General features: G+C 39.3%; 1 protein-coding gene across 1 annotated transcript in view; it reads right to left on the reverse strand.

The window, feature by feature from the left end:
- lama5 (laminin, alpha 5) overlaps window positions 1-20,843 on the reverse strand; it is an 88,182-nt gene that overhangs the window by 46,436 nt on the left and 20,903 nt on the right. The window contains exons 3-7 of the mRNA XM_067446602.1: window positions 8,723-8,840; window positions 6,447-6,565; window positions 6,134-6,304; window positions 5,925-6,022; window positions 2,562-2,677 (exon numbers count right to left, since the gene is read on the reverse strand). Coding sequence (XP_067302703.1) covers window positions 2,562-2,677; window positions 5,925-6,022; window positions 6,134-6,304; window positions 6,447-6,565; window positions 8,723-8,840 — 622 coding nt within the window. The remainder of the gene's footprint in view (window positions 1-2,561; window positions 2,678-5,924; window positions 6,023-6,133; window positions 6,305-6,446; window positions 6,566-8,722; window positions 8,841-20,843) is intronic.

Here is a 20,843-nt window from a genome sequence, read left to right on the forward strand (position 1 = left end):
CATTGTCTATAGTAGATGTACTGTATGAAGCAAAGCTCACACAGAAGCAGTTTTCTGTTGGTCAATGCAGCGAATTCTACCAAATTGAATAACATGAACCTGATGCTAAATCATGGGAAATCTTTCGAACTAACACAAACTAAATTGCAGTTCACATGGATTCCTATTACAGGCCAGAGGGTTCAAAATGTGTGGTTGTGGCTAAGAATTGCATCACTAACAACACTTGACACATGTTAACACTTGAATCAGCTGTCATTAGCATTATCTCATAATGTCAGGACAAATTCACTTTTCGAAATATGCACCAGCAGGCATTAAAAAGCTCTCAAAACTACAGAATGTGTGTTATTCCTGTCACACAGTGGAGTCTTTGACAGGACGTGCGGTGTGGAATGGCTGTGTTTTGTTAAGGGTCCAGTCCACTGACGGCAGGGTGAGGACATGGTGACCCGGCGTGAGATGAAACAGTTCTGTCAGATGGGACAGTCTCTCTGGCTTAACTCAAGCCAGCACTGCTCACAGATGTGCTATAAAACTCACTGAGGTCTCTCTCCACACAAAGGGGCGGTTATATATTTGGGAACTCAAGAGATTAGATTAGGTGAGAAACTGAGGCTATCCAACAACTTACTCAGTGGAAACGTTTTCCAGACTGAAACGGCTCCCAATACACAGATAGACACCCAAAAGAGTGAGACTGAGATCCTCTTAAAAGCATTGTGGGACTATTTTTACAGTGTGTGAGAGACTGGATTAGCGTCTGTATGAGCTCACAGCAGGCTGGGGCTGTTCACACAGACTGCCAGCCGCTCTCATTCACACTGTCTCTGATGTCTTACTAAAGCAGGGACTACGCTGATCCAAAAGTGAACCTTTAAAAATCCTCACACAACAAAACCCATGCTAGATCTGAAAGGCTAATATGTATTCACATTTATAGAAGTATCAGGTAGCCAATTTCACTTAAAAAAGGAGTAAATTATCAAAAGTATAATAAATCACTTTTTAAATGGATAAATTAATATTAAATTGTGTCTTAAAATGTAGTTGAATAATAGTAAACTAATTAGTTAATATATTTTTAATTGACGAAATATACGATATTTAAAATTACATAATGTTTCAAAATAAAATAATAGCAAAATAATAAAATTGTTATTCAAGATTCACAAAAAGTATATAATGAGAATGTACAAGATTAATCCATTAATCCATGTTTTTGTCTTACCCTGAACCAATATGGTACACTTATAAGTGTTTATATTGGGACTATTTCAGACCAGTCTCGTAGGAACCGCTGCGGAGGAGCACAGTCCCTGCGTGACTCGCCATAGACGTAAACAGAGAGACAGTTTCGGCTGTAATGTTCTTCCGCAAGACGCATGCAGTTCTGTTTATTAATGTAGAGCAAAAAAAGGTACGGATTGCCGCTTTAAAGACTTGAGAAGAAATATATAACAACACAAAATTGTGGAATGCACTCACACTAATGGTCATATAGTCTTTTACGTATGTTAGAATAACACAAGCTGAAATGTTAAAAATGTATGTATGGAAAACAAACTTTCCTATTGAAAAAAACCTATTCCAAAATGTATATAAAATACATATTACATACTAAGTATACTACAAATCGATTAACATATTTACTAAATATCGCTTGAGACTTACTGATATAAATATTATAATTACATTTTATTTGGAGTACTTCTTAAATGCACAATGCACATTTCTTAATATTAAACCTCAAAAGTTTAAACGTGCATAAGATATCAATAACGTTTTATTAGCAACGTTTCGGTCTCATGACCGTAGTCAGGCATATACACCTGATGATTAATATTAAACCCTAGAATGTGTTTTAATATCGCTATTAGTAAGGATAGTATAATCAATGTATAATAATGTCTTTAAATGCAATATATTTACAGTGTACTCTAGCAATATTCCCACTTTAGTACAATCAAATATATTTAAGTTCATCTTGAGCTGGAACTCAGCACTACTTCTGGATGACTGAAGTGCATTAAGTACAAAATTAGATAAGTATATAAATATATATATTTAAGTATATCAATTCAGTATACCAAAAGTACAATTGAAGGGTATTCACATTAAGTGAATAATTCACATACATAAATATTTAAATGTATGTGTAGTATTCTTAGCATAAAATAAGTGTATTTCAAATATAGTTTGGTATATTTATTGTTTATTAAAATTGTACGATTGAATGAGTGAAGAAAGAAACCGATCACAAAAACAGACAGAAATCATTCAAGATTCTCTGTAAGTGAAGATATTAAGTTTTGGAACTATCTAAAAAAAAAAAATTCACACTTATACTTTTAGATGTCATGTCCATTCATATATAAAGAAGACCACTGTTGGATAGAATAAAGGAAATGTTGTTCCGCCATCAAGACAGGAAAGAAGAAAAAAATCTCCCAAAAGCGAGAAATCATGTTTTGTGAAAAATATGTGAAGGAGGCGCCGGCAGGTACTACTGTAAATCTTTGTTTTGTTGGCTCGCTGGAAACAGAGAGAGGAGAACTCACGTTCACATTCATTGGCACTGTAAGTCGTGGCTGGTTTCCATGGAAACTGGTGGAAGCCGGGGCAACAGCGATCACATGACGGGCCGCAAGTGTTGTGCTGGCAGTCACACTGAAGCCTGGGGTACACACACATAAAAGGCAAAGCATAAGTTATCCTTTAAAGCAACAAAGCCGTTTCATCATTCACATGCTTTTGACTCATTTTCATGAAAAGGTGATTTCATCAGGCACTTTACTTGTCCTTAAAACTAATAGATAAAAACATGAAAAATGGTGAGTATATATACATAAATATAGATTTTTCTTTCATAATGTTTTTTAATAGAAATTCTCACTGCCATGTTTGAAGGTTATTCCCATGAGAATCACTCTTGTCCTCTTTCTATGTCAATCTTGAGGGGCCAGTATATGCAAATACTAAAGCACTTCATGCCTATGGGCATCCAATGAGCCACACAAGAGCTTACAGTGTTTTAATTCAAGTGTCTAAACTTCTCACTGACATTGCTGCTTCCATGAAAAGAGTGAATTAGGGAGATAGAGGGAAAGTGAAAGAGCCTTCAAAACCTGAGAGTCTGAAAAGGTTAAGTTCTTCACGCTTGCTTAATTTTCCTACGACATCTGAAAAGCTGATCGAATTAACTGAGACTCAGAGGTTTGCTCACGTGTGGCTGCATTCACTCACGTATCATTATAAAGCTACACAGGGACAGCTACACGCTTTACACATGCCATATCCAAACATTAAAATGTTAAATATCAATAATGACCTTCAAACAACAAAAAAAACCACGACAAGATGATTGACAGGGCAGTTAAAACAGTGATAGGACGCATGTAAGTGAGCAAAAGAGTGGTACATTAAAGACGCAACTATGACAAAGTAGCTTTTACATCCTTTTAGGGCATAGTATATAAGGCGAATTGAGATGCTAATGGGTATTGATGGGAATTGTGGCTAATTTAATGCAGTCTGGTATATAAACACAGAAAAACAGTGTTTTAAAATGAAAACAATCCTCGTCTACACTGGGGTTTCCATTGCGTTTCAGAAACGATTTCTATCTACACTGCATGACCGAAAATCCATGCCTCCAAGTTGGAGTATTATAAAATACAGCATTTGATCATTTGATACTTTTTAAAACTAAAACGCACTATAGTGTAAACGGGGCCTCACTTTCACTCATCTGAGCACTACTAAGTGCACACATATGGACGGAGGCACACTTGCACTCAAGTGTGCACTTTAGTTTCCCTGAATCTGTTCAGCTTGAGAACCAGTTTAATCCTTCATTAGCATCCATTCACAGTGAGAGCAAGTGTTCCAGAGACTCACTTCAAATGAGCTACAGCCATTACAGCTACAGCTACTAACCAACCCCATCTAGAGTCTATTAACCCTCAGCTGCCCTCTAGACTTGAATGCACATGCCGTCTAAAGCTTCAGGTACAGCTTACAGCATGGAAAAAGTTACCTCTCTACCCAAATTTCCCCATGAATCAACTGCACACTGACATCATTTTAACTCCTTGGGGCAAACAGGTGGATCTGGGAAGCTTATAGATGGAGCACGCTTTAGCGATTGACTTGTGACCTTCAGTGTCTGACTCATTCTCTGGGTCATCCTCATTTAGCTCTGTCAATCAAAACCCTCCACCCTTCACTAACTGTCTGTATTCATTCAGTCAGTCAGCATTCAACGATTACATTCAGAATAGTATTCTAGAATTTCATTGCAAAACATTCATTTTGAGCAGCTCCTTAACTCCTAAAATCACCACATAATTAAATAGTGTACACCAAGAAAAGATGTGGGATGCATAATGAAATATACAGGTGTGACAGTCTCAAATGAAAACATCTGGTCTCATCCACATCCACATTGTATGTTTATCAGTAGATCTCGACAATATCAGTTACACACGCACCAAAAAAACTCATATAAAGAGGAAATCACAAAGAACAGCAGATTTAACAAAAGATCCATGAAGTTTATGGAAACTCTACCTCCCCTCCAAACGCAATGTTAGCATATGTTTTTCATTGTTATGATCTGTATTAACCCTCTGGGTGTTAATAATCCCCACAAAGGAGAGTTTTTTTTTTTACTGATATATATGACACCTTCCAGGTGTTTCATATTCCTGTTTGCCTGCACTGAACGCAGCAGGAATCTGTGGAATGAAGGAATACAGTAACATACTATTTATCAGCAGGGACAAAAACTATGACCGGCGGATACGTCTCGATTGGTACATGCAAAGATTCCTGAAATATTACACAAGCTGCTGTCAGTTAAACAGCGGGATCTGTTTTATGTCCAGTGGTCTTCTACAATAAAAGACCACATACAGCACATATCTTTGAGGATTTCACTTAAATATTTGTAAGATTTCATTACTTTTTAACTCCCGACGTCATCTTGGAAGATGATTAAAGTAGCAAAACAAATGAACCCACTGGATACATTGTACAAAAACTTAGCCTATTGAAAGTGAACCAATCCTGAACTGATCTTCTGACAAACCAGTAAATCCAGGCGCCTGCAGGGCCCCAGAGCTGAAGAATGTCCCTCCCCAGCCACCATCACTCATTGTCCTGAGACACGCGCCATCGAGAAGACGAGATGCTCTGACTATGAGCAAAAAAGCAGCTCCAACGTTGGTTGTTTTAAGATATTAGGTGCCCTGCGACTGTTTTCTAAACCTCTGGATTACAAAATAGGTCTAAAACATTATGCTTGATTATGAATATTATGAGGTAAAAATATGTGCAGAAAACGTAGAATCAGACAAGTGAAGACTCCTCAGAGCAAAGCGTCAGGGCAGCATGTATGTGCCTGTGCCTGTGCTAGTGGTCTGTGGTGCAGGTGGAAACTAAAGGTATTTTTAACCCCCTCCAGGCACAGGAAAGAGCAGATTATGAACAAGTATGATTTAAGCCTCCTTCACATATTTACAGAAAGAAATGCCCCCCAGCTCATAGTCATGGCGTATGGGCAAATCAGTGAAAGATTTGCATATTTGCAACAGTGTAGCAACAAAATTTGCATACTGGTGATATCATTACAAGCGATGGATAAGGCAGGAAAACATATTTACAATAGAGTTGGCAAAAACAGGGCAAAATACCTTTTGGAGTCTGTAAGATTGTTTATGTTTTTGAAAGAAGTCTCTTATGCTCACCAAGACTGCATTTATTTGACTAAATATTATAAAACACTATTACAATTTAAAAATATTTTCATTTAGTTTGAGGCTTATTTCTTATCAATGTTGAAAACAGTTGTGCAGCTGACCCAAGTTTGAATTTGACTTAAATAAATAAAACAAAATAAAATATTCTTAAAGGTCACTTACTTGTATGGGTCATTGGGGTCTTGAGCATTACAGGCCTCAGCATGGCCATTACACACACATCTTCCTCCAATACTGATGTCTTTAATACTGTAGTAATACTGAAGAATAAAAGCAGATAATATATGATATCGTTGGAATAATTTATGGTTTTGTCATGGAGCTTTTTGTCATTTCTTCCATTTAAAACAATGAAGTGGGGTCTATCTTACTCTTCGTGTGACCGTTGGGTCTCTCAGGGCTATGCCCATCAGGTGACCCAGCAGTGTGTTAGTGCGGAGGAAGCGCAGGCGGATGTTGGTGGCCTTGGTGAACTCCCTCAGAACAGGAGAGTATGAGAAGTTCATGGCGCCCGGTCGTCCGTTCACCAGAGACACCACAATCTGAACGTGTGTGAGAAAGATTCAACAATGGCAAAAGTCAGACTTCTCAATGATACCTAAAGTGTCTACAAAAATATTTAAAGTACATAAGTGCATCTACAGATGTAAAAGCAGGCTAGAGACAGTTTGTCCGTGTCCGTACCTCTCCATTCTCCAAAGGAACAATCCGTGAGTACTCTGTTGTGCAAATGATATCGTCATCGTTGTTGATCCGCTCGATAGTCCTCTTGCCAAACCTCTCGATACAGTCTCTCTTAGAAGCTGGAGCAAAAACAGAGACAATAAACAAACTCAGTTGAGAAAATGTTAGCACAGTGGTCTGGACAATCTATTTAAAGTCACCATGAAATCAAGATTGACAATTCTTGTTTTTGTTAATAGAATAATTGCAGTATTTATTATAGAAATGATTTCTCTGTGCACATCATTATTCTTTTTAATTAATGTGCCCTTGTAATCTTTGATCAAAATAACTTTCCCTAATTTTCTTCGATGACGTTAACTGGCGCGAGGGAGGGAAAACCAAACCACATGCATGACATCACAGCGATAGCAAACCATAATAATCCAACGAGCCAATCAATTCCTATTGGGCAAAATCAAGTACTGAATTTTTTTCTTGTTTAAAAAGCCAGTTCACTTGGATATATCTCACATCAGAAAAGAAAAGACTGCTGCTGACAACCTGCTGAGTTTAAATAAAACTTTGATTATTAGTGGACTTTGGTTTGATTATTGACATCTTTAAGTTTTATAATTAAGATTAAGTTTATTATTATAATTAGTATCTTTACCTAATTCCATGAAGGAAAACCATAGTAAGATAAAAGACAAGTGCTTTAAGATTAAGATACCCATACTTAAACAGTAACAGATAAAACAAATATATATATATATATATATATATATATATATATATATATATATATATATATATATCATGTTAACTTAAGAAAATATAATTATTTTAATATCAAAATGTAATGTAAATATATTTAAAATTAATATTAATTAATAAATATACAATAATAAATATTTAAATTAACATAAATTAACAGTATACATATACGTTATTAATATAAATTAGTAAATTACTTTAAACAATATAAATTGTTATATATCATAAATTATTCATAACTTTATTTATATTCCTGAACATAAACTTGCACTATGTAACTTTTCTGTCCGCTAGAGGGCACCTATTCAAACCAAAGGTGCAGTTTGATGATGCCAAGTTTGAGCTCAGAATGTTGGGACATGTGGTCTTCACCTCATAGATGGTGGAAAAAGAATCAGGATAGGACTCCGGCAGAAATCATGTTCATGGATGCGGTAATTACCGTTACTGTAGTATGAAGCTGAGCAGGACCGAGTGTTGAGGATTGGAGCGCAACCGCTGGAGCAATTGTTGCTGAACACACGCCTCACAAGCGATGGGATAAGCGTTTTATTATGGTGGAACACATTCGGTGGCACCATTTCCGCTTTTCCGGTCATGAGTATGAGGTAACACAGCTCTGTTTATCATATCAGATACATTTAAGTGTGTTTAAAATGATGTTATGACGTTACTCTGTGCGTTTGCTCAGCGGCTGCTGTGACACTTGTTCACACTGCTAAGAGTTAAGCGCTTCTGCAGAATAAAACCAGGAAACCGAGGGTAAACCGAGGGTAACACAGATATGACACAAATGACAGGCGACTCCCTCAGACATCCTGGTTCCTTGGTTAAAATAGCAATTTTCTCACAATTTACAAATAGTTGGAAATATTTGGGATATTGTAAGAACTCAACTGAACAAAATAAATAACACTGGCCTTGTGGTTTTTGGATATTTTACTGCAAAAATACTACATAGTGCACCTTTAACTAGAAGTAATGATTAACATTGTCTAAGTTGACTGAATGTAAAGCTGACTCTAGATTGAATATTAGAGTATTTATAAAATATGCTACTTATAAAGTGTATGGCACACATCGATTTGTCACAAAATGCTACCTCTTCCCTCCATCTTTGTCTAGTGTTCTGTTTTTGTTTTGAACAGAGTCATGGAGGCAATTGTGGGCTGATGGATTGTGAGTTTAGCAAAACAACTGAAAATTACATTTCATTATTCTGATAATGTCAAAACCTCCAAATGCCAGCCAAGGGGTGTAGTTATTGTTGTCAGGATTGTGGCCTACACCTACACTACTGATGGCCTTCAGTGACAAACAAAACAACGCAATATGTGTGCTCGCAAACCCTAGTGTCAGAGAACAGAAAGAGCTGTCCAAAACCTGACCTTTCTCACTTAACCCACACTTTCATTCCCATAATGCATTCCTTTCAATCACTGAAGACCACACAGTGTTCATGTAGGTGAACATAACACATAAGAGCAGTGATAAAAAAAAAGCTAATCTCAGTTACTCACAAGCGAAGAACTTCCATGGCTGATATGTTTTCCCAAAGTCAATGGAGCGCTCCAGAACCCACAGGTCCGGCCGGGGCGAGTTGGCAAACTTGATGAGAACGTATGCGACATGGAAAAGCTGGGAAGAAGAAAAAAAAGAATTTCAATATAAGTTCACAATATGAATAAAGTCTTATTTGCATTATACTGCTTCATACATATCTGCATTACTGAATATCTACCATCAGCCACCTTGCTCTATCTGTATCAGCAATGGACAATAAAAACCCATATTAGTGACAGCCTCCCCATCTTAGAGACAATAAACCGACCCCTAACACTGTACAGTACATTAGTTTAACCTTGGTTATACATGCATCCAATGGAGTTGAAGATGGAAGATTTTTCTATACCATAATGGAGGGGATGACATCACCACCACCTTAAACTTCCTTTTCACATAAGGTCATCACATATAAATATCAATCCTGTCTCCCAGGCTGTCTGATGGGAGTGGCCCTATATTAATAAGGCAGTTATGGCTGTGAGCTCATACAATGTCAAAGTAATGTTGTTTTTTATATGGCTGATAAATTGATCAAGTCTTTGAGGTTCACAGATGTTCTCCCACAGTGACTTAATCAAAGACATGGACATAATTGGACTGTTTTCCCTGAACTGACTCCATTGCCATGACTCAACATACAGTCTTTGTGCCCCAGAGAGAAAGAAAGGTGGAAGTAATTACATCATGACTATTAATTGATTTAATGCTAAGTTAATGATGAGATGACTGTTAGTAAATATACACCAAATACTACATTTGTATGTATAATGATGTTGGCTTCATCTTGCCTAGTTTAGTCCTAACATTAAAAAAATAAGTTAAAATTGGTTAAATCCTTCATATAATTATTATTATAATTATTATTATTATTACATAATGATGGGCATATGAGCCGCTAGCGCAGGGAGAAATGTAATACATGGAGTGGACCACAGTGTACTGGAGCTTACAGAGACTTCCACCATCAGCTCTGTTTTCTGTTCACCATCAGCTCTGTTTTCTGTTCATCATCAGCTCTGTTTTCTGTTCACCATCAGCTCTGTTTTCTGTTCACCATCAGATCTGTTTTCTGTTCACCATCAGCTCTGTTTTCTGTTCACCATCAGCTCTGTTTTCTGTTCACCATCAGATCTGTTTCTGTGCACCATCAGCTCTGTTTCTGTTCACCATCAGATCTGTTTCTGTTCACCATCAGCTCTGTTTTCTGTTCACCATCAGCTCTGTTTTCTGTTCACCGTGAGCTCTGTTTTCTGTTCACCATCAGATCTGTTTCTGTTCACCATCAGCTCTGTTTTCTGTTCACCATCAGCTCTGTTTTCTGTTCACCATCAGCTCTGTTTCTGTTCACCATCAGCTCTTTTTTCTGTTCACCATCAGCTCTGTTTCTGTTCACCATCAGCTCTGTTTTCTGTTCACCATCAGCTCTGTTTTCTGTTCACCATCAGCTCTGTTTTCTGTTCACCATCAGATCTGTTTCTGTGCACCATCAGCTCTGTTTCTGTTCACCATCAGCTCTGTTTCTGTTCACCATCAGCTCTGTTTTCTGTTCACCATCAGCTCTGTTTCTGTTCACCATCAGCTCTGTTTCTGTTCACCATCAGCTCTGTTTCTGTTCACCATCAGCTCTGTTTTCTGTTCACCATCAGCTCTGTTTCTGTTCACTATCAGCTCTGTTTCTGTTCACCATCAGCTCTGTTTTCTGTTCACCATCAGATCTGTTTTCTGTTCACCATCAGCTCTGTTTTCTGTTCACCATCAGCTCTGTTTTCTGTTCACCATCAGCTCTGTTTTCTGTTCACCATCAGATCTGTTTCTGTTCACCATCAGCTCTGTTTCTGTTCACCATCAGCTCTGTTTCTGTTCACCATCAGCTCTGTTTCTGTTCACCATCAGCTCTGTTTTCTGTTCACCATCAGCTCTGTTTCTGTTCACTATCAGCTCTGTTTCTGTTCACCATCAGCTCTGTTTTCTGTTCACCATCAGCTCTGTTTCTGTTCACCATCAGCTCACCATCACCATCAGCTCTGTTTATGTTCACCATCAGCTCTGTTTCTGTTCACCATCAGCTCTGTTTCTGTTCACCATCAGCTCTGTTTCTGTTCACCATCAGCTCTGTTTCTGTTCACCATCAGCTCTGTTTTCTGTTCACCATCAGCTCTGTTTCTGTTCACCATTAGCTCTGTTTCTGTTCACCATTAGCTCTGTTTTCGGTTCACCATCAGAGCTGAGGTCCTGACTCTCTGTGGTCATTAAAAATCCCAGGATGTCCTTTGGAAAAAGAGTAGGGGTGTAACCCTGGCATCCTGGCCAAATTTGCCCATTGGCCCCTCTGTCCTTCATGGCCCCCTAATCATCCCCCTGTCCTGATTGGCTTAATCACCCGGTCTCCTCTCCACCAATCAGCTGGTGTGTGGTGAGCGTTCTGGCCCAATATGGCTGCCGTCGCATAATCCAGGTGGATGCTGCACATTGGTGGTGGTTGAAGAGATTCCCCCTTCAATGTAAAGCGCTTTGAGTGCCTTGAAAAGCGCTATATAAATCGAACAAATTATTATTATTATTATTATTATTATTATTATTATTATTATTATTATTATTATCAGCTCTGTTTTCTGTTCACCATCAGCTCTGTTTTCTGTTCACCATGAGCTCTGTTTTCTGTTCACCATCAGATCTGTTTCTGTTCACCATCAGCTCTGTTTCTGTTCACCATCAGCTCTGTTTTCTGTTCACCATCAGATCTGTTTCTGTTCACCATCAGCTCTGTTTTCTGTTCACCATCAGCTCTGTTTTCTGTTCACCATCAGATCTGTTTCTGTTCACCATGAGCTCTGTTTTCTGTTCACCATCAGATCTGTTTCTGTTCACCATCAGCTCTGTTTTCTGTTCACCATCAGATCTCTTTCTGTTCACCATCAGCTCTGTTTTCTGTTCACCGTGAGCTCTGTTTTCTGTTCACCATCAGATCTGTTTCTGTTCACCATCAGCTCTGTTTTCTGTTCACCATCAGCTCTTTTTCTGTTCAGTTGCCTGTGTTGGTAGATTTTTTTTGTATTCTATATTTTTTACTTGTTATTCATTTTTGTGTTATTTTTTCCCTTTGTTGCACTTTGAGATTCTTCGGAATTAAAAGTGCATTATAAATAAAATCGTCTCGGTTACGTATGTAACCTTAGTTCCCTGAAGAGGGAACGAGACGCTGCGTCGAAACGCTGTGAGAACGCCTCGGCGTGATTGCGTCATGAAGCGTGTGTCGAATCAGTCCAATTGGAAGACGGAACGTCATAGGCGGGTGACGTCATAGACACGGAAACTATAAAGCACCCGCGAACACAAACAGAAACCAGCTTCGGAAAGCCTGAAGTAAGTGATCACGGGCATGCAGGGAGTATGGCAGGGTGACACAGCATCTCATTCCCTCTTCAGGGAACTAAGGTTACATACGTAACCGAGATATTCCATATCAGGGAACTCGAGCTGCGTCGAAACGCTGTAAGAACGCTTATACCCACATCGCCATAGGACCAAGTGATCGTATGTGTGAAACCTCAGCACACACGACTACGACAACACCTGTGCCCCAACCGTAGAGCCTACATCAAGTTCGTAGAATCTGACAAAGGTAAGCGGCGAGGACCAGCCTTCCGCATTACAAACATCCTGGAGCGAAGCTCCCAACAGCAATGCTTTAGAAGCAGCCATACCCCTGGTAGAATGGGCCCGGACAGCCAAGGGAGATGGCTGTCCAGCCGCCTCATAAGCAAGCCTCGACCACCCACTAGCTCATTCTCTGCTTGGATACCGGAGCACCCCTCTTAGGTGCTCCAAAACAGACAAACATCTGGTCAGTCTTTCTCCACAGGGCAGCTCTGTCGAACGAACAGATCTATCTCTGCTCTTCCATACTTTCTCCACAGGAGCTCCACCACCTCGGGGTGGAGCCTCCATTCCCCGGGCCTCAGCCCCTGCCTCAACAGTTTGTCTGCTTCCTGGTTCAGGACCCCCGGGATGTAAACTGCCCTGATAGAACGTAGTTTCCCTTGGGCCCACAGGAGGATCTGACATGCCAACTTGTACAAGGGGCGAGACCTCAGACCCCCCTGATGATTTATATAAGCGACCACCAATGTGTTGTCTGACCTGACCAACACATGGTGGCCGCTGAGGTCTGGCAGGAATTGTTTCAAAGCAAGAAACACAGCCAGCATCTCCAGCCGATTTATGTGCTATGAACGCTGATGTTCCTGCCATAGACCTTGGGACGAGCGACCACTCATGGTCGCCCCCCAACCCCTGAGAGATGCATCTGTCGTTAGCGTGACGCGACGAACATGAGCTCCTAACACAGGTCCCTGGGACAGAAACCGAGGATCTACAGAACGATTTAACAGACGCAGATCTAAAATCGGGCGCAACCCTCCATCCTTCTTTGGTACAATGAAGTAACGGCTGTAAAACCCAGACTCCCTGCTGGGAGGAGGAACCCTCTCTATAGCCTCCTTTTGCAGACAAATCTCTACTTCTTGTGCCATAACCAGAGCCTGCTCCGGGCCCACCTCTGTGGGTAGGACACCACTGAAAGGAGTGGTGGCACGGAGAGCTAAATCAGCTGACTGTCTGAGCTCATTGATCACATTACCCCCCACTTCATCTCTGCCATCCAGATCCCTTATCAGTTTGGCTTGGTATGCCTGCATTATAGCCATCGTATGCAGGCACGCTGCGGCCTGACCTGCCGCCGAGTACGCCTTACCCACCAAAGCCGAAGTTGTTTTTAATGGCTTGGTGGGTACTGTCGGGGCTTTCAGGGACGATGCAGCTGAAGGCGAGAGATGGCTCGTGAGCATCTCTTCAACCTTAGGCATCGCCCCATAACCGTACTGTTTCAACCCTAGTATATTACTATACGTTGATGTTTGAGGGCTGAACACATGATATGATGCCGTTTTTTTCCAGGACCTAGACACCTCAGTGTAAAGGTCTGGAAAAAATGGCAGGCCCCGACATTGAGGCTCTGCTGCACGGGACGGTAAGAAGCGCTTATCTAATTTACACGCTCACAATGCCAAAATTCAGCTGATCATCTCTAATCTCCTTCGTCTTATGTGATAACCACCTGACATTCATTTGTGTTCTTTATGCTATCTCTATCACTCCCAAAACACCATAGTGCATTCTCACGGGAACGGCTGTTCTGTTATTAAACTACAGTATAAGTTTAATACATATTAAACTATAAGAGTAATCCATAATGATGCATCCTAGCATAAATATCAGACATTCTTCATCTAATCTTACTGGAAAAGTGTCTTCCTTAGGAAAGCCAAAGGCTTAATGCTTAAACATCCATCTACTTCCTCTCTAAGCCTCTCAGCTCTGACAACACAGTATCCCCTTCAACACACACACACAAAACCATCCCCCACCATCTATACTAACTTCCACAACCCCTCAAATGCAAAATAACCCCAAAGCCCCTCTGCTACAAAGAAGCACTTCAGCCACGTCAGGGGCTTTTGTCAACGCAAGCCTCCTCACAGATACGCAGAACAAAAACACATCTGTGGAAATATCTGTCGGGAGTAGCGAGGTGGAAAGGTGGGCTCTTTGAAATGGGGATCAGATGCTCTTTCTACCATCTGCCAGACGGGCCGCTGGTTACAAGGGGTGTGAATGAACCTGAACTTCAGACTGTGTGTGTGTGTGTGTGTGTGTGTGTGTGTGTGTGTGTGTGTGTGTGTGTGTGTGTGTGTGTGTGTGTGTGTGTGTGTGTGTGTGTGTGTGTGTGTGTGTGTGTGTGTGTGTGTGTGTGTGTGTGTGTCTGTCTGGCTGTCTGTCTGTCAGCATTTCTCATTTACTAAGGAACATGATGAGAGATGCAACATGCTTCTCAAGAGGCAGGAAGTTTTGGAACCATTTGGATCCACCCCAATGACTTATGGGTTGTAAATACATTTAAAGTTAACTAAACTGTGCTTTAGACCATCAAAATCATATTTGTGAAGTCACCAAATTTCAAAAAATATCAATTTGATTAATTGATAAAAAAACTGAAGAGAAATAAAAATGTAGATGTACTTTTTTATTATTTTTGATATAAAAATGTGATAGCTGACACAGCAAAACTCACTGGCTAGAAGCTATGGTGCTCTGAGTGCATGCTATTTGGTGCTAGTGTCTTCTGGATGGTTTACATGGGGTTGCAAAGGTGTTGTAAGCAGTTTCTAGGTGGCTACTTACTAGAAAAAGCTGTCTTTTTTTTGCTGTGAAAGCCTTTTATTTGGTCGGGCTGGGCTGGGCTAGGTTAGCTGCAGCGTGAGGTAAGCGTGTATAAAGTGTTCAATAAAAGTCAGTTGTGTCCAGACTCCCTTGGGCTTAATGATTGCACAAATTCCTCATTGTGTTGCCACAGTGATAAGTGTGGAAACACACAGGTTGGGGGACTGTGAATGCTTGGTCAATTATTAAGCACCTAAGAAACAGGCAACACCTTGGTCAACAGGGCAAAAGGACATGGAAATGTGACGTCGTCGTCAAAAAAAAACAAAAAACTAAACTTTTAAACAAAAGTTTGATATTTCCAAAGGGCTGTTACCTGATTCAGTAGTCTAAGTTGTTTCATTCTGGAATAATTTGGCATGCGTTAAGTTTGGCATATTGAGTAACATTTATTTAAACTGTTCTTTACCTGGAAACACTCTTTCGAAGCCTGTTGCAGTGAGCATCGGTGAGGTGATCTGTGCATGTCTGAACATGCTTCAAAGTGAATGTATGTATGAAGTATGTTCATTCCATCCCCCTCACCCTCATCTAGTTTACGCTTTCCCTCCTTTACCTATATACTTTACACTACATAAAGCCTTTATGTATAATGCATTATGAAGCTATTCATAATGTACATTATAATGCAGTATCTCTTCATTAATTCTTGCAACCAAAGTTAAAATGTATTATATTTGCAGATGTATTATTTATTGTTACATCTGAAATTAAGTTTTTCATGTGTTTAAATACATTATATTTTCTAAAGGTGTGTTCAATGAATAGATAAGTATTATAATATACTACAACTGTGGTTATTATAATTATTTATGCAACAGAGGCAACTATACAATGCAATATAAGGTGCATTACAAGGCATATTTAAAATACTTTTCTAATTATTTTTATATTTAAAGGCTTTATGTAAAGCATTATCATTTTTTCTTAGTGCCTTAAATGTAAATTGGTCATTCAATTTCATAAATACAAGCATAATATGCAGAAACAAAGAGACTTACACATGAGAAACAACATAAGCAATTTCAAATGAGCCAACAATATTTATAGTACACAATGCCAAGATTAGAGTATACACAAGATTAGTATGCAAGCTAGAGCAGAACTGAAATGCAGACAAGAGAATGAGAACAATGTTTTAAAAATGAATACATTGAAGAAAAGAAAAAAACACATACACTGTTGACCTTTTCATTACCCCTTAACTCACCCTTAAACCTACCCATAAACCCCTGAACCTCAGTAGCAGCAAGTGCTCTGCAATAAAACATCAGCAATGAATGACTACATTGTACTTACTTTTTATGTAACAACTAGATAGACACACCTAATATAAAGTGTGACCCAATCAATCATCAATTAACAGTTCTTAGAGAAGCACTATTTTATTCGAAAAACTTGATCCATATTTTTTGTGCAAGAAACTTGATCCTGTGAGCCTAACAGAGCATGTTATAGTAGCAATGAACACTAGGTTACACCCCCACTCAATCCCTAAAGGGCTTCACTTGTTCACTCTCCTCTTCCCATCCTCTTCTTCCTTCCATCACATTTTTTATCTTTAATATACCACATAATAACCACATCCTGTCATGATGCAAGAGGCTGTCTGTGTAAAGACATCGGTGTTGCTCTGCAGGAACGGAACGTTCCACAACCTCATCGGCTCCGACTCCAGAGCGCCAGACAGACTTGAGAATAATGGCATGCTTATGAGGAGAGCAGAAGGAGGAGGGATTACCATGGCAACGGGGGATGCCGTAACAGCTGCTGTCCGTTCACACCTGGAGTCCCGGCACATGTCATAAATCCTGCTACATCGTTAGCTGGTATGTACATGGTTTGGTAAAACGAAACTATGATGGGTCACTCCAGAGTTCAAAGATCAAACACAGCTGTTGCCCCCCAGAGACAGAATCTGATCGGGGCAAATGGATCCCACCCTTAAAGTCCATTCCAAACATGCCTGTGAGAGCTGTGTTTACTGCAATCAATTCACAGCTACAGAGTAACAAAAAACAGCACAGACAGTAAAGGATCTTCTGACCGTCTATTACCTTTCAAAGCATATACACACTACAACACCGGTGCATGTTACCTCAGGACATGAGTTACTGGATACTTTCTCTCTTGCCAAACACAAAAATGAACCACAAGAGCATTTCTTGATGCTAAGGTATTCCGAGGTTGTCGCTAGGGCGAGTTGCTTGTTAGCTCAAGTCAAAAGAACCCACTCCCAAGTTACAATATCAGGGCTCTCAAGTCTCACGCACTGGGCGTGAGACACACGCATTTCAACCCGTTCACACGCTCACACGCCACACCTTGTATTTCTCACGCAGAGAAATCGCCAGGGTAACACACACTTAAGTTGCGCACTATTAGAGGAATCAAGCGAGTTCCCCATAGAGTTCTGGCCCTGCCACGCACCAGTTAATCTAATAAAAATAGAGACCGAACAGCCAATCATAAAATAGATTTGCTGTATCTGGGTAAGATAAATATTCCTTCCACCCAATAACGCTTACGTTCTGATTCCAACATCACGTTCTGTGATTCACGCCACGGCCTCGCTCATTGAATCAAATGCTCGCTAAAGTACCTTTAGTTGGCAACTACAAACCCCGATGACAGACGCAGAGACACAAAGATAACGGTGTCAAGTTAAGTTTCTGACAGCACTTTGTTTTCTGTTCTTAATCCCTCAACAAAACTTAAAGGAAGCCTTGTCTCAATCATGATTTGCATGAAATGCATTTTGCTATCGTACGTTATTGGTCTCTCACTCAGTGAACATCTGTGCTCTTCTGCACTCGTGAATGCGGTGATGGACAGCTGTCCTCATTCCACTGGTGTTTGGATGGGATTTTTTTTTTTTTTTAACTCACTTTCATTAATTAATTTATTAAAAGTAACTCCATTTTGTAAGATCATTAAGTAATTCCAAACATCACGAGGCAGACGACATTAGTTATCAAATACAGTCGAGTTATTAACCCGCTCCAGAGCACCACCCAGTGGATTTACTTATAACTGCGAGATTTAGAGGGATGCATAATGGATTCACTGCATTTAGGCCAGCGAAGCAATATAGTCAAATTTCAATATTATTTTTATTTTTCGAACATTAATTACAGATCAAATATATTCGTGCTCACCCCTATTTATGGAAGCTGAAGTGTAGCGATATAAAATTTGCAATGCAATATGTAAAATGGCAATGCATTTCAAAATTTACATTTACATTTCCCATACCATGTGTGCAACATTTGGAGCAAAATAATAATTCAAATTGAATAATATAATTTACATTTACTATTTCCTACACTAGTTTTAACATAAAATTTAAACATAAATTGTATATTGTAGGCTAATACTTTATATAAGTTGCAAAATTAAAATGTATTACAGAAATAATTAGATGTGTTTAACATGTTCAAGCAATTCCAAAAATTATGCCACGTCGCCGCACTAGCCATTATTTTTAATGGAAAGGAGACATAGGTGTTATTCAAGCATTAATTACATTTTGCATGGTTCCAAAAAAAATTTTTTTTATATTTTGTTATTTTAACTGAATTCAGAAATGCTTTTGAAATTAAAAACTTTACTTAAACAAAATACATATTTGAAATAAAGACTGTTTGGAGTTGGGTGCTCCGTTCCCTGAATCCACAGCCTTTGTTGTTATTTGGAGTGAACACAAATAAAAGTAGACAGTTTATAATTATGTCTTGTATCCTCTGCTATCTGTATGGCTAAAAAATGATGGCGTATTGGTGTGGGAGTTGTTTCCGCTGTCATAAAGAGAGGAAAAAATACAACCATACTGATATAGCAAACAATAATCATAGGCAGCTTGTCTAAGATTATTTGAGAGTAAAATAATCTCTGTTGTAAACCACAGCTCACTTCAGCGCGACCGTGCTCATGTTAAGGTGCCACCAACCCCTGGGCTGAAGGCCTCAAAAACCTGCTACCAACACCAATAAACAACACTAACCATTCTCTCTCTCTCTCTCTCTCTCTCTCTCTCTCTCTCTCTCTCTCTCTCTCTCTCTCTCTCTCTCTCTCTCTCTCTCTCTCTCTCTCTCTCACAAACACACACTAATTAAATACATATTTATTTTATTTGTACGAATTTGTCATTTTTCATATCAGACCCCCGTACCCAGCCAAACCCACGGCCGAAATCTCACTCTGAACTCAGTTCAAAACTTGAGAGCCCTGCAATATTCCACTCTATTGTTGCTTTCTTCAAATTCCTAACTCCAAGTATGAGCAACTGTAATAATGATACTTAGAAAACACCATTAAATATACACAGGAAAATATATTTAAGAAAGAACATACAGCGCATACGGAAGACCCCAACAAAACAAGTAAAGACTTGAAGTCACGAAGCACTTGTACAGATAAGGTATTTTAAAACACATTTTTGTCTCCTTGAGGCAATGATGCCAGTAAGAGAAGACAAAATAAATAGTATGTAGATAAAAGACTGAAAGGACAAGTAATCCAGAGCAGATATTAGAGAAAGAATAGTGCATATGTGTCCAAGCCAGGTTACTGAAGATTGATGCATACAGTGCATAAATGTGTTTCCTGACACAGTTTTCAATTGAACACTCTTATTCATAGCTGAACCCTGGCTACTGTAAGCATCTGAGCAAGTGTGAACATGAGCAGACACTGGTAATTCACACTCAAAATACTACACTGTGACAAAACATACAGCACTGAAGAAAAGGCCTGCATAGCTTTCCGCCATGCTGATAGGAAACTTTGTAGACTGCATGAAAAAAGGACAAGAGGACAGTGTTAGCCCTGAATGTTTTATAACTGCAGCTCAATGGGCTTAAATAATAGTTTAATGTTTGTCATTTTTATATGAACCTTCATATCATTAAAACTCAAATGTTTATTTTTTGATGAACTATTCCTGTAGACCAAAGGTTTTCAAACTAAGACCCTCAGGGTGTCACAAGAAAAAACAAAAGTAATTTAGGCCTATGAAAAGTTCAAATATACATCATACACTGATGTTTTATGATGTTCAAAACATTTCTAAGGATGCTGATTTTTAGAAGACAGACTGAGATGGCGAAGTAGCCTAGAAATCTAGACGCACCCCCGCGAGTGTCGTCTAGCAACTCTCAATACACGTCTGAGCTGTAAAAACTAAAATCTGGTCAAGCCAATCACATTGTGTATAGAGTAGGTGGGTGGGGCTTAACATAATGACGGCAGAGTTGAGCTTGTGTGCTACTACTAAACACAGAAGCTGGGGAACGGCGGCCTTTTGAAGACTTGGAGTTAAGCTTTTCTCTGAGAAAAGAACAAAGAATGACACTGAAGTCATTCTTAAAAAGGCAAGATGTGTTCGGAGTTTTGCCGACCGAATACGGCGAATGTTTAATCTATCAATCTCCGCTTCACGTTGCTCTGGTTGGTTTTAGCGATATCTAATCGCGTGCACTCCGTGCAGAGGGAGTTTGAAAGACATCTGTTTATCCCGCCCCTCGGATTGAGCCCTGTCAATGGTGAGTTTTCAGATCAAACACCTTGATGTGGGTCTGGCTTGTCAGGCTAATGGCGAAGGGGAACATGGTTACTAGTGTAACATCATCAACACATTATTACACTAGGATAGCAAGCATATTCTTGGACCAACACATTTTAAATGAAGCAATGGTTTAGAGTTACATTTAAGCTAGTTTAAGGCATGAATTAAAATAATATATAATAAAAAACTGTAAATGTGTACTTTTGGTGATCAACGATGCATTTTAAAGG

Source organism: Pseudorasbora parva, chromosome 6 (genome assembly GCF_024679245.1).
Source record: "Pseudorasbora parva isolate DD20220531a chromosome 6, ASM2467924v1, whole genome shotgun sequence".
NCBI lineage: Eukaryota > Metazoa > Chordata > Actinopteri > Cypriniformes > Gobionidae > Pseudorasbora > Pseudorasbora parva.